The sequence below is a fragment of the Ovis aries genome, chromosome 24 (assembly GCF_016772045.2).
Source record: "Ovis aries strain OAR_USU_Benz2616 breed Rambouillet chromosome 24, ARS-UI_Ramb_v3.0, whole genome shotgun sequence".
Taxonomy (NCBI): domain Eukaryota; kingdom Metazoa; phylum Chordata; class Mammalia; order Artiodactyla; family Bovidae; genus Ovis; species Ovis aries.
Genome location: NC_056077.1, coordinates 25,428,303 through 25,442,975, shown reverse-complemented (window position 1 = coordinate 25,442,975; position 14,673 = coordinate 25,428,303). Strand labels below are relative to the sequence as shown.

General features: G+C 52.9%; 1 protein-coding gene across 11 annotated transcripts in view; it reads right to left on the bottom strand.

Annotated features, from left to right (window-relative positions):
• Positions 1-790: 790 nt before the first annotated feature.
• Positions 791-14,673, bottom strand: part of IL4R (interleukin 4 receptor) — a 64,559-nt gene continuing 50,676 nt past the window's right edge. For all 11 annotated transcript variants that reach the window (XM_060405826.1, XM_060405825.1, XM_060405824.1 and 8 more), the window contains 5 exons: positions 11,267-11,423; positions 7,660-7,759; positions 5,481-5,559; positions 4,423-4,472; positions 791-3,339 (listed from right to left, as the gene is read on the bottom strand). In XM_060405826.1, the coding sequence (XP_060261809.1) occupies positions 1,830-3,339; positions 4,423-4,472; positions 5,481-5,559; positions 7,660-7,759; positions 11,267-11,423 (1,896 nt within the window). In that variant the 3' untranslated portion in view covers positions 791-1,829. The remainder of the gene's footprint in view (positions 3,340-4,422; positions 4,473-5,480; positions 5,560-7,659; positions 7,760-11,266; positions 11,424-14,673) is intronic.

Here is a 14,673-nt window from a genome sequence, read left to right as displayed (position 1 = left end):
TCAGGCTGCATGTTAGGTAATGAGTTCCCCATCACCTCTATAGTGTATTATGGAGAATGCCAGAGCGGAAGGCACGTCAAAAAGCCCCTCATTTTGCAAGCATTGCAGTCGGCGCGGCAACTCAGAAATATAGAATGATTGCAGACAAAGGAGCTTAATTAAGATCCCCTGCCTGCATGTCTGAGGCCCACACCATACACCGACCACCCAGATGTCAAGCACAGATCACCTACAAAGGGCCTGGGCGATGGTGACCCTGCCTGGGTTCAGCTTTGGTCTGCCACTGGCTGAGTGACCTTGGCAAAGTAGCAGCTGCCAGTTCAGCCCTGCCCACATCTCCTCCCTGTGCCAGAGGCCGCTCAAACAGCCCCCTGCTCTCAACCTGGACGTTTTTTCCTGGAGCAGCTGGAAGTTGCTGGGGAGTTAATGCCCCTGGACACAGCCTTCAACCTAGGACAGATGGGAGTGTGTGGATAAACAGCCCAGCTCCCCACCTCGAGGCATGCGCTGTGCCTGGCGTTCTGAAGCTCCCAGCGGCTGAAGCAGCTGTTGCCTGCGCTTCACACTCTGTGTGATAACACCTCTATTGCTTCCTGCCCTTCCCCGCTCCCTTCCCCATTCTCCAAGCAGGGCTTCCTGGGATCACCTCCTATTTCAGTGAACTTCACTTGAATCCTGGTCTTGGAGAAACCCAAGCAGAGACAGCAAGTTACTTAACCTCTTGGGCTGGTCTCAGGTCCTCTGGATGGAAAGATTCTGTGAGCTAATAGAGATAAAACAGTCTCAAGGATGCTTGGCAGGATGTTTGTTTAATAAATGGTGGGGGGGGGGAGGGGAAAGAGATAAAGAACCTTTATTTATACAAAACTCCGTCTCTTCCCATTCCACCCTCCTCAGCAAACACAAACACCAAGTGATGAAATCATTTTTTTTTTTTTGAAATAATTTTTGAGATGCATACAAACAAGCATTCTTCAACCTGAGGTGGGAGTTGATGATGTGTGGGTGATGTGCCTGGTGTCGGCGTCTTGGTAGCCCCAGCTCACTGGTTCAGGGGACCTGAGCCACACCTTCTGAAGCAGTGATGCCAGCAACTGCATCACTGGGGGCACACGCCTGCCCCAAGGTCGCCAGGCATGCCTCTTCTCTGGGGACCCAATGCCTAACAGGAACCCCAGCCTTGCGTGGGAAGCTGGCCACAAGCTGTCACGTCTCAGAAATCACAATTTATCATGTCCTTGGTTAACTCCGCTTAATTAATCACCCCTCTGCAGCTCAGACCTTGCCCCCAGTGTCAACTTCTGTTGAATGAATAGACATCTCTGGGCAGATAACCCTTCTTGGACCTCAATTTCCCAAGGCCTCCCAAGTCAATTCCCCTGTTGGCTTGGTGAGTTTCTAGGCTCAGCATCCAATCTAGAGAGATGGTGGTAGCTACTCCAGAGTCTGGGCAAGAACTGGATAGCAGAGCGACAGAATATGCCTTGAGTATGACAGGAACCGTCTGCTGGCGCAGCTGTGAACTGATGAAGTGGCCAACAGCTCGTGCACAAGCCAAGGTGCCCAGGGAATCTCCAGATGACTGCAGGTGCCTCTGTGGGCACAGCTGCCTGGAGCCCCCCACTCCCATGGGAGGTGGTGAGCTGGGGCCAGCGAAGGGAGCTGGGGGCGCCCAGTCCCTGTAGACCCAGCATCTGACAACTTCACTCCAGAGTTCCCAGAGTCTTTCAGAACTCTGCCAGCCTGGCAGCCTTCCTGGGGGAGGCATTTCGCAGGCCTGATTAAGGGCCCCTCTCTCCCGTAGACGTCAGCAAGGAGCAGGCATGCACCTAGGAAGCGTCCATGCACATGGGCCCTGGGGAGAGCACTGCAAGAGCCGGGCCTGAGCTCTGGGCATGGCTGGGGGCATTGAACAGAGGGCACTTCCCCTCCTCTGAGACACCCAAGGGTGCTAGGGAGGCCGCAGAGAGGCTGGCCTCCAGTGGAGCTCCCTGGGGTGGGGAGTCTGGGGCCTTCAGCGGACTCAGCAGAGGTGAGGACCTGTCCCCACAGCAGCAGCCGCAGCAGGGGCTGGCCACAATTTGAGCCTTGCCAGCTTCCTCCTGGCTGTGGCACTGCTTCAGATGGCCACACAGGTGGCAGGTGAGGGCTGAGTAGACGATGCCGTTGCCCAGGTCATCCCTGAGAGGGTCTGTGGCCGGCACCGGGGCGAAGAAGGGTTTCTGTCCATCGTCTCCCTTGACCGCTGGCTCCAACTCAGGCCACTCTGAGTCCTGAGGACTGTGAGGGGGTTCCAGGTCCAGGCCAAAAGTGAACAGGGGGATGGGAATGGGGGAAGGGGTCCCGGGGCAGGCAGAAGCGAGGCTCTGGAAGGGTTTGTAGCCCCCTTCCCCGCTGCTGGGCTCAACCCCAGAAGTTGCAGGGCAGCTGTCACTGCTGGCAAGCAAGCTGGAGAAGGCCTTGTAGCCGGCCTCTTCGGAGGGCCCGAAGCCGGCCAGCCCACTGTCCTGGGCGCCGCCCTCCTTCACCGCCTGCACAAATTCCCGGTAGCCGCTGCTAGGGGCCGAGGTGGGGCCAGGGGCTGCCCCGTGCTGGAGGACCCTCTGACGCAGGATCTGCTCCCAGGTTTCCGGTTCTGGCTGGGGGGTGGCGGGGATGTCGGGGTCCACCTCCCCCAGGCATTCGGCCAGCTGTGAGTCCGAGTCAAGCTCTCCAGGGCCCGAGGACTGGCTCAGGAAGGTGCTGAAGCTGCGGTAAGCGGGGTTGTCTGAGATGACGGCGGGCGTCTCTGGGAGAGGCAGGCTGGCTGGGTTCTGGGTTGCAGTGGCTGGAGGACTTGACTCTGGGCTCAGAGGCTGTTCCTTGTCCTCAGACGATGCCTCCTGGGGCCCCACCCTTGGGAACTCGGCCCAGGGCCTCTGAGCATTCGCATTTTCTAAAGGGCGATGAAGGCAGGACTCCACACCTTGTGGACTAAAGCCCCCAGTCTCATCTCTGAGAAGGTGCAGGAACAGGCTCTCTGTCAGCCGGGCCGCGATGTCCTCTCTGCCCTCCTGGAAGAGGCCCCCGCTATTCTCAGGTGATGGGCAGAAGCTCCCTTTATCTTCCTCCACTTCCTCTTCTTCCTTCTCCACTTGGGCCTCAAACAGCTCCACGCACCGCACCACACTGATGCTCTCTGGCCGGAGGATCGTCTTGCTGACCTCCACAGGGCACCATGCTACTTTCCCAGGACCCTGGGAAGGCCCATTTCTAGCAGCCTTAGAGAAGTCTTCATCCCTTTCCATGCCATGCTCCAGTAAACAGGGCAGGAGCTTGGCAAGACAAGTCTTCCAGTGTCTACAAAAACAAAGTTTAATCAGAGTTCACTTTCTCCTCTTGAAAAACTCCTATTCACCCTTCAAAGCCCAGCTCAAAATCACCCTGAACTGATGCTGAGACAGGCTGGGACCTGGGACACTTTGCTGCACTGCTGCACTGCAACAAACCTCTCCTTGAGCAGCAAAATGTTAAGAAACTAAATGGAAGTAAAAATAATTGTGTGCGTGCTGTAGCTGGGGCAAGTGATGGACAAAAGATACAAAAAGACCCCAAACCTCAACTGCCACTTCTGAAGAGTTGGGAGCAAAAACGGTGTCAGGAACAAAGGCAGGGTTCTCTGCATGCCCCCTGCACACCACACCACCAGAGAATCAGGCAAAACACCTATGCCACCTCTCCAGCCCAAGCCCTGGACACACCCCCACCCTCACCCTGTATAATGAACCAATTCGCCCCTCCCTGGCTAGTGAGCAAGGAAACCTGTTGCTTGTTCTCCACCCCTGCTCCCCACTGCAGCAGGGGCTCTAATAAAGCCTTGCCAGGATTTCTTGTCTGACCTCTAATCAACTCCCCAGGTGGCGACAGTGGTAAAGAACCCTCCTGCCAGTGCAGGAGACATCAGAGATGTGGGTTCAATCCCTGTGTCAGGAAGACCCCCTGGAGGAGGGCAAGGCAACCCACTCCAGTACTCTTGCTTGGAGAGTCCCTTGGACAGAGGAGCCTGGTGGGCTACAGTTTAGTCCACAGGGTCGCAAAGAGTCGGACACAACTGAAGCAACTTAGCAAGCATGCACGCACAGCTGCCTTGCTTGTTACCACCATCAGCCTTGCTCAGGACAGACTGGGCATCCCAAAGGGGTTCACTGACCAACCCCCAACCAATGAAACTCAGGGGGCTCAGTTGGCAGTTGACCTACTCAGACCACCCCTCCCCCTGCCACCCCTCAAAACCCAGTGTCACAGGACAAGTGCTGAACTAACCCAGGAAGGAAAGGCAGACATCAAGGGGGGTGTGACTCCAGTTTCAAGATGGGGCCCCCCACCCTAATTCCAGCCCCTTCCAAATCCTACATAGGCTATAATCTAAGTTCATATACATACGGGCACTTGGCTGGTTCCTGGCCTCGAGACCGCTTCCCCCACAGTGACACCTAAAACACGGAGACAGCCAATGACACAGAGCAGAGAGGCCTTCCCACCCAGCCTGGCACCCAGCGATGCTCAGAGCCTGTTTGCCTTGAGGAGACTTGGCATCATCAAAATTTCTAAATTTGGGGATGATTTGTTATACAGCAAGAGCTAACTGATGCGAAAATGACACTATGTGCTGTAATATTCACTTCCTGTGAATTGTCTCAGTGAATTCCAACATCAGCCCTGTTATAACCACTACTAGAACCCACATGAAGGAACTGAGGCTCAGAGAAGTTGAGCAGCTTGTTAAGTCTACCCTGCAGATAGCGACAGTGAGAGTTCAAAGCCAGCCCCGCTGGACTCCAGAGCCTGCCTCAGGGTCCCTGGAGAACTGAAGACTCACAGACTTTCCGTTCTAGACAGGACTTGTGCCTGTCCCTGCGGCCCTTCCTAGAGAACCCTGCTGGTGCTCAGGCAAATTCCATGCGGCCACCGCACTGGGGAAGCTGGCCGCACTCCTAGCTCAGGAGTGTCCATCTGGATGGTCCGTCGGTAAGGAGTATTCCCACTCCTTACAGGGGAGTGGTTTATGAAAGAGGCTGTGATGTAATTCAAGTCAATGAGAATGGAGGGATTTGCTGGTGCTTCGGGGGCAGTTTCCTGCTCTTAAGAGGAAGAAATGGAAAACTTGTTCCCTCTTCAACTCCTTGTGACCTCCTGTCCTACATGGGACAGGTACCTCCCTAGGAGACGATATGCAGAGGACCTCAGAGATCTCAGAACAACAACAACAAAGCAAGAAATCCAATTCCAGAGGACCCCGCTGCCCCGAGCTGAAAGAACCCTCATGGAAGCCAAAGGAAGGGGAGTGAAAGCCTCTAGCTGTTGACTCAACCTTACCTGAAATCTTCCTGACCGCCCACGTGCAACCCGCAAAGTTGAGATACCTCTAACACCCCACGTGTCTTGAAATGTGTTTCCCGATACACACGACCCAAAGCATTCTCACCCACCCCTTTTCCTACCTGAGAATCCTGGATGACAACAGCCACGAGGGGGCTGTGGGCTGGGTTGGGAATTTGGTCCCACCATTCTTTCTTAATCCTAAAAAGGAAAGGACAAGTTGTTGGTCCCTGAGAATCACTAACAGGTTGATGTTCTTCCCATAAAAAAGATTCATAGTCACCCAGACTTATTAGGGCTCAGAGATCACGCTGGTAGACTTTTGGCTCCCTCACCCTCACCCTGTGAAACAGGTTCTACCGCTAATCCCACTGTACAGATGAGGAGACTGAGGCCTGGGGAGGTGAAGTGACAGCTAGGGGGCATTAGAGCTGGGTTCGGGTCCAGCACTTTGCTACCCGGAGTGGAGTTCCTGATGCGGTCGCCTCCGCAAGCAGCAGAGGGACTTCCCAGGTGGCGTGAGTAGTAAAGAATCTGCCTGCCGATGTAGGAACCACAGGAGAGGGTTCGATCCTTGGGTCGGGAAGATCCCCTAGGGGAGGAAATGGCCACCCACTCCAGTATTCTTGCCGGGAGAATCCCACGGACAGAGGAGACTGGTGGGCTAGACTATGGGGTCACAGAGTCGGACACGACTGAGCAGCTGAGCCCAATGGCCACCCACTCCAGTATTCTTGCCAGGAGAATCCCACGGACAGAGGAGACTGGTGGGCTAGACTATGGGGTCACAGAGTCGGACACGACTGAGCAGCTGAGCCCAACACACACAAGATGGAGAGAGAGAATCCTGGGTTTCCCTTTCAACAACCTTTCCTCCGGAGCAGCGGAGGACAAAGTGCCCAGAAGCCTGGCATGGCCGGAGAGGCCTAGGGATTCCTCCTTCCTTCCTGGGTCAGGGCTGGGCAGGAATCTTCTCAGATTGCCTCTGGAGTAGCCTCCAGCACTCCACTCAGTCAGTTACCACCTATTTACTGAGCACCTCCTATGTAACACTCACTGTGCCAGGCTTCAGGGGACAAGACAGACAGAAGCACCTGCCTTCACAGAGCTGACCTTCTAGAAGACGGAGACAGGCAAACAGATGCGGAAATGACTATATGACATCATTCATTCCTGACAAGAAGTGCCGGGAATGAAAATAAAGGCCATAAGGGACTAGAGAGGAACAGAGAGTGTGATCCAGGAAGGCTTCTCTGAGAAGGTGGCTTCCGAGAGGCAACTGAAGATGGCGGAGGTGCGGTCTCAGCAATGCCTGGGGAAAGGGCTTTCCGGGCAGAGAGCACAGCGAGTGCAAAGGAGTGGAGGGAAGAACTTGCTTGGGTTGGGGGTTCAGAGAACAGCAGGGAGGTTGGAGAACTAGAATACAGAGAGTGGCGGGTGGAGAGGACAGACGATGGGGAAACTGAGGCTCAGAGAAGGGGAAAGACCAGCCCAGGGAGCTCACAGGTATCAGCGACAGATGTGGAGAAGGGACCTTGCGTTCCCTGCACACCTACTGTGCGCCTGGCAGACTGCGGATACTCACTCACCATCAGCCCTCCACCATCGCCCTTCCTTATGTGGTCAGCTTGGGCCCATTAGTCCCATTTCAGAGGTGGGAGGACTGAGGCTCTGAGATTCCACATTCCTAGGGCTCATGCTCATTGGAGACAAGGCTCCTTGCACCCAGGGCTCCGGGACTCCCTTAGGACTCTCGGGACTGATGAAATAGGGACCCAAGGCTGAACAGAGGTTCAGAAACTTGGTCATACAGTTACCAAGTGCCAAGGCCAGGATCCAAACCCAGGTCTCCTGATTCTGCAGGGCAATCGTCTAGAATTCCTATCTATTACCACCTGCCTTCAAATGTCTGGGGTGTACCCTGGGTATGATCCATCTCCCTTCTGCCAAAGGAAGGCCCTGTCCCCTGCCAGCTCCATCCCACCGTCAGGCCATCACCCCTCAGAGGGACCCACCCTGGCACCCCTGGAATATCCCCCAGCTCATCTTGGCTTGATTCCTCCAGTGCAAGGGTCACTATGGGAAACAGCCATGGTTACTTGCTGGCCTGGCATCTTCTGCCTCCCCAAGGACACAGGGTCTCCCTGTCCGTTCAGTGCCTTGCACATAGTAGCTGCTCAATAAGTATCTATCATTGAGTGACAGGGCTGCAAGCTGTCAGATGAGAGGGGAAATTCCTGCGCACTCCACACTCCACGGTGGCTGGCTCGGCAGCGCGCGGCGAGGGAGCCCAGGACTCACTTGATGATGCTGATGTAGCAGGACACGCACACCGCCAGGACGATGACGCACGAGATGCCGACGCCCAGCTGGAGGCGCTGCTCCCAGGTCTCCCCATAGTCTGGAAGCGGAGGGAAGTCGTGAGCCTTCGGTGCGCCACATCCAGCTGGTCTCCACCTCCCAGAGAAGGAGACCTGGGCCCCGGGAACCTCCAAGACGCTGTGTGAGCTGGTTGCCGCGGCAGCTCCTACTCCCCGCTCCGAGCCCCCGCCACCCCGGACTCCTTGCTGTCCCCTGCTCTCCCAAAGCTCAGGGCCACCTCAGGATCCTGAACTTCCTCTCTTTCCTGAAGCACTGAAGTCTAGTGCAGAGACTTGGAGTTGGATGCCCTCAGTTCAAAGCCTGACTCTGTCAGAGACTTGCTGGCAACCCAGGACAAGAGGCTCACCCACTCTGTGCCTCGGTTTCCTCATCTGTACAACGGGGTTAATAACTACTTAACTCACTGTTGTGAGGCTTCTACGATTTAATATGCACGTGAAGCAGGGCCTGCATGTCCGTGCACAGAGCTGGCCCCCCTCTCCTTGTTCACTGCCAGGTCCAGAAAGTTCTCCCCACCCCTTCTCTACGGTTACCTTCTCCCATCCCTTTTCCCTGCTTTATTTCCTTCTCGGACTTACTAGAGCTAGATCTCATTTATATTTTTATTTACTCATTTATTTTCTGTCTCCCTTTCCAAAATGTCAGTTCCACAGAAACAGGGATTCTTGTCTATTTTGTTCACCACTGATCCCTCGGCATCTAGCACTGGGCTGGTGTCTAATACGTAGTAGGAGTTCAAGAAATATTTGTGGAAGTAATGAATGAGTGTCCAGCACATGGTATCTGCCTCACACAATCTATTTCCCTTCACTTCTCTAGGTCAAAGGGGAAAATCAATTTGATAAAACTTTCCCAAGCACTTACTATGTGCCTGGTGCTATGCTGGACAATCGGGACATAGACACGGAGCAGGCACCACTCACAGGGCCTACAGCCCAGAGCTGGAGACAGACGGTCAAGAGACATCAATGGAATAGGATGAGTGATGCTGAGAGGGGCGTGTGATGGGTTGGGGTGGGGTACCTGCCACTCACCATTATACCTAGCACTTTGAAGAACTCTTCCTTCAGTGAGCGTTCACAACAGCCCTTCCGTCTCCCCATTGTTCAGATGATGCCTTGGGCAGCCTCCCCCACCCTACAGCTGTCTCCCCTTCTTCTTTGCCAGGCTGTGAAGTGCCCACCCTGAGGTTTGGGCCAATCATGGGCCCAAACTACTCCCCTTTCCAGGCATTTGAATTCCCTGCCTCCCTTGCGGTTGGGAGAGGCCATGTGACGGTCCTGGCTGATGAGATGCAAGGGGAAGTCCACCAGGACTGGAAAGGTTTTTGCTTCCTGATAAAAGGTGCATGAGATGTTCTCCTTGTGGCAGCCTTCCATTCCGTTTGGGGCTGGGACATGAGGATGTTTGCAGCAGACAACCTGGGGCCATGAGGTGATAGTAGGTAAGGACAAAATGCTACCAAGCTAGGGATGGCAGAGGGAAGGACAAGACTCTGGAGTAACGTCACTGAGAAGCAATATTCATTGGCTAAACCTCTTTTTTTTTTTTTTTTTCCCTTTCTATTGGCCATGTAGTGCAGCTTGTGGGATCTTAATTCCCTGACCTGGGATTGAACAAGGGCCCTCAGCAGTAGAAGCACAGAATCGTAAACACTGGACAGCTGGGGAACTCCCCTGTAAGGCTTCATTTTATGTTAGATAATTGAATATCTTTACTGAAAAGTCGCAAAGTGTTGTTTAGGGGAACAGAGTACCAGATGAGGACTACATTTCCCAGAACCTCTTGCAGCTAGGTGTGGCCATGTGACCAGTTCCACCAACAGAACTTGAGAGGAAGTGATGCGTGTCACTTCTTGCTGAGGCTTTTAAGAAGCAGCTGTGATCTCCCCACTCTCATTCCCTTTTTGCTGGCTGGATTCGGATGATGGCAGGGCCCTAGAGCAGGGATTCTTCACTTGGGGCCTTCCAACATGGTTGCCATTAGAATTTAGGGGTCTGGGAGCTTTGATGGGAAAGAAATGATAGCTTTATTTTCACTAATGTTCTTATATAATTTTATTCATTGATTTATTTATGGCTGTATTGGGTCTTCATTGCTGCACGTGGTTTTCTCTAGTGGGAGGGAGTGGAGCTACTCTTCAGTTGCACGGCACAGGCTTCTCATTGCAGCGGCTTCTCTCGTGGTGGAGCACAGGCTGTAGGACTTCAGTGGTTGCGGCTCCTGGGCTCTAGAGCTCAGACTCAGTAGCTGTGGTGGAGGGGCTTAACTGCTCCACGGCATGTGGGATCTTCCCAGATCAGGGACTGAGCCTGTGTCTCCTGCATTGGTAGGCAGATTCTTCACCAATGAACCACCAGGGAAGCCTTCACTAACTTCTGAAACCTGGCGTTTCCTCCCATTAGGAATGGAGAGAGCAAGCTACAGTGATGGCAGCATCAGCCACTCAGGACCCAACAAAAATCACAGGTATTCTCTTATCACCCAATGGCAGGAGTACTATGAAATATCCTTTAAGCTCATCTACTTTGAAATGACAGTATCTATGAGAACTACCACTAGATTCTATTTTTGATGTGTTATTAAAGAAGCCTATATTCTTGGATAGCAAATATATTTTAAAATCTTTTTATAATCACATTTCAATACAATTAGGTTTCCACTGAAATCCTCTGTACTTTATTTCATACATTTAAAAATATCCTGGCTTGTGGCTGTCAAGGGGGAAAGGGGTGTGGGGAGAGGGATGAACTGAGAGATTGGGACTGGCCATATGCACACTACTTTAAGTAAAAGAGATAATCAACAAGGACCTATTATATAGCATAGGGGGAACTATACTCAGTTCTCATTAACAACCTATATGGGAAAAAAAACCTGAGAAAGAGTAGATATATGAGTATGTATAATTAATCACTTTGCTGTGCTCCTGAAGCTAAGACAATATTGTGACTCAACTATACTCTAAAAAATACCGAGATGAGGTCCACAGGCTTCGCTGGACTGTCCATGATACAGAAAGGCTAAGAATCTTTGTCCTAGAAAATGGTGGCGCCACAGGGAGGAAAACCAGCTTGGCGATCAGCAAAGCTCATGTCGAACTGTTACCTGAGCAAGAAATGCACTCCTACAGTGTTAAGCTGTGAAATCTGTGGGTTTCTCACTGTAACCTACCCCACACCCTGACTGGTAGACCGCATCAGTTGGAAATTCTGTTACTGCAGTTAGAGGCATCTTATGATATGGAAACCAGATATTGGGCTGTAAGTGGCCCCAGAATGAAAGTGGGGAGCAGAGATGCTAATTGCTGAGAGTTCCCTGGTTGCCTAGTGGTTAGGATTCCAGGCTTTCAATAGAGTGACCCGAGTTCAATCACTGGGCCCTGGTGGGGAAACAGATCCTGCAAGCCGTGAGGTAAGGCCAAAAAAAAGAAAAGAAAACCCACACACATACACTCACAAAACCCTCCAAAAACCAGAGACAGAGAGAGATGCTAACTGCTCAGGACTTCCGGTAGGGTACTCACAGTTAAGCCACTTGATGCTGGGGCTCCACTCGCTCCAGGTGCTGTTGTAGCTCTGAGCCCAGGCCTTCACCCGTGCGCTGTAGGAAGCTCCAGACTTTAGGGTGCTGGCCGCGACACGGAGGGTGGGCCCCACGTAGGTCACGTTATAGATTCTGACCTGGTGGGAGAAAGGGAGCTGTCAGTGCCTCTGCTTGGGGGGAGGGCAGGACCAGCTCCCTCCCGGGCTGCTGTCCTTCGCTGACCCCACAGTGCTGCAGAGCCACCAGCCTGGGTATTTGGTTACTCCTCCAACTCTAGGCCTCTGCCGGCTTCACGACAGTGACCAGAGTCAAGCAAGACGGGTCACGGAACCGGCTCTTTCCCTACCCCCTGCACCCCTCATTGATTAGCCATTTGATGTTACTGAGGCAAGCTGATGAACGATTCTGAGTTCTAATTTCCTCATCTGTAAAATGAAGGTAAGAGTTCCTACTGCCACCTTCTGGCTGTGTGACCTCGGATAAGTGACATAACCTCTCTGGGCCTTGATGTCTTCTTCTGCAAAATGGCGATAATAAAAGTGCCATCCTCCCAGGGCTGTTCTGAGGATTAAGTGGGTTAATACAGGTCAGTACTTCAAGCTGGGCCAGGCATGCAGGGAGCACAAGAGTGATCTTTCTGAGCACACAGGATCGCCGCATGCCTCTCTCTCCAGTCAAGCCCAGAATCAATGGCCCATCATCTCAGCCCCATCCAACCAAGCCCCTCAATGAGAAAGAACTTCCAAGATCTGCCCTTAAGCGAAAAGGGCAGGATGAAGACTAGCACGTGTTGTCTGTTGGCTTTGATGTTAAAAACAGAAAGGGAGAAGGCTTACTGATGGTGGCACACAGACTCTGAGACGGCCCCGTGAGCCTCACCTCATGTCACGTCCTTGGGTCCTTCGGTCCCCTCTCCTCTCCTTGCCTGGGGCGGGGGCGGGGGGGCACGTGACTTATTCTGAACCAACAGAATATGGCAAAGGTGATGAATACGTAGGGACCACATGGATGTGATTCCATTATGGAAGACTGTAACTCCAACCTGCCAGGAGACTCTGGCTTTGAAAAGGTCACCAGGGAAGGAATTTAGGGCAGCCTCCTGCTAAAGGCCAGCAAGAACCTGAGGCTCTCAGTTCAAAGCCCACGAGAAACTGAATGCTGCCCACGTCACAGGATCTCAGAAGGAATCCCCCAGCCAACTCATGTGTGTGCACCCTTGAGAGACCCAGCTAAGCCATGCCCAGGCTCCTGACCCCCAGAAAGTCTGGGGCAATAAATATGTGCTATTCAAAGAAGTCGTGTTTGCAGTAATATTATAATGTTTGCTTGCTCAGTTGTGTCCAACTCTCTGAGCTCCTATGGACTGTAGCCTGCCAGGCTCCTCTGTCAATGGGATTTTCCAGGCAAGAACACTGGAGTGGGTTGCCATGCCCTCCTCCAGGGGATCCTCCCGACCCAGGGATAGAACCTGCGTCTCTTACATCTCCTGCACTGGCAGGCGAGGTCTTTACCACTAGCGCCACACGGTCTGGTGTAAAGTGAGCCGAGGGGAGGTTGTACACAGAAGGGAAGCAAAGTCTTAACAGCCTGCTGGAGAAACTGGAGGGCAGCTGGAACTTTCCAGGGAAGCTGGGGATGGGGTGGAGATGGCAGGAGGAGACCCAGGGCAGGGAGAGAAGGGCACTCTCACTCTCAGTGTCCCTTTCTTTCTAAATTGCTGTGAACAGGAAGCAGCAGCTGGAGCTGGTTCACAGAAGGAATCATACACTCTAGAGAGGAGTAGGGAATTGAGAAATGTTTTACTAAGAAACAAAAAAGAAATGGAGCTTCCAAGGAACTACTTGTGGTACACTTGGCTTTTTTAAACAAAAGGGCCAGGTGTTTGGGAGACTGTTCTGAGCAAAGGATCCCAGGGAAGGGGAAAATAGCACAGGCTCTGGAGTTTAAATCCTGGCTTTGAATGCCAGCTTGGCCATTTCCAATGTTGGGACTCTGGGTGAGTCATTCCACCTCTCCAAGCCTCAATGCCCTCGTCACTAAATGGAGAGACAAACACTTCTCCACCTGCAAGGCTTTCCCAGCCATTAGTCACAATACACATCATGCCTGGCACATAGTAGGCACTCAAGAAATGATCATGAACATGGCATTCACGGCCCTCGGTAGGCTTGAGGTCTCATTTTCTGCCTTTTCACTGTATACACTCCCACAGCCCCATAATCCTCAGATATGCCATGAATTTTCATACCTCCAAGCCTTCTACCTGGCCTATCCTCTCACTAGAGAACTCCTATACATCCTTCAATGCCCAAGCCAAAACTCCATTACAGAATCTTTTCCAGAAATCATCCAGGATAAGGAGTAGCTCCATCTCCCGAGTTCCACAGTGAGTTTCTAATATTTTTAGAATTGATCCCACCAGTCTGAGCCACAGCTGGTGTCTGTAGTACTGTAGCAAACACAGCTAGACACCCACCCAGCATCTATACCACTGGGGTCAAGTACTCAAAGCTCAGGGTAGGTAAGCCTCTATCTCCAGTTCCAGGGTTAATGCTCATTGGTCCAAACCAATCATGGCTATTTCATTCCCTAGCCTGTGATTGGTGAGAGAGGAGCATGTGACCATCTCTGGCCAAAGGCCAATGAGGGGAATTCTTGCCGGCCCAGTTTTGTCCTTGGGAAGAGAAAGATGGGGGAAGATGTCTCATTAGCTTCTGCCCCACCAACAAAAGAAGCAGGAAATGGGATTCTGAGGCCTGGGGCAACCCCGAGCACCTACATGACCACTAAGCCACAGCCCAGGCACATTGACCGATTCTGTCCACTGGCTGGAGTCTGGTGCCAGGTCCCAAACCCAGCTGCACTTCAGCCAGCCCAGTCTCTGTTCCCTGTTCCTCAGAACTTCCTTTGAGGAGCCACCCCTCCCTCGTTCTCGGCCCATCTGGTCTGGGTGGGGTTGGCCTGACCCGCTCCAGGGGGGGGAATGTAATCCTCCCCTGGCCAGCGTGAACACTGCCTCAGCATCCCCCTCCTGCCTACAGCCTGTGACAGGTTCAGAGATTGGCATGTGGTCCCAGGCAGGTAGCTGATCACTGGCCCCAGGACTTTTACTGAGGCTATCTGGAGGGAAGAACTTTTCCCACCATGCCTTTAAGGCTGGAGCTTCTATTGGGCATATTGGCCTCTATGTGAGCAAAGAGCCTGCTTAAAAATAAGGCCAAGGCCTTCCCTGCTGGTGCAGTGGTAAGAATTTGTCTGCCAATGCAGGAGACATGCGTTCGATCCCTGATCTGGGAAGATCCCACGTGCTGCAGAGCAACTAAGCCCATGGGCAACAACTACTGAGCCTGTGCTCTAGAGCCTGCTCGCCACAACTGCTAAAGCCTG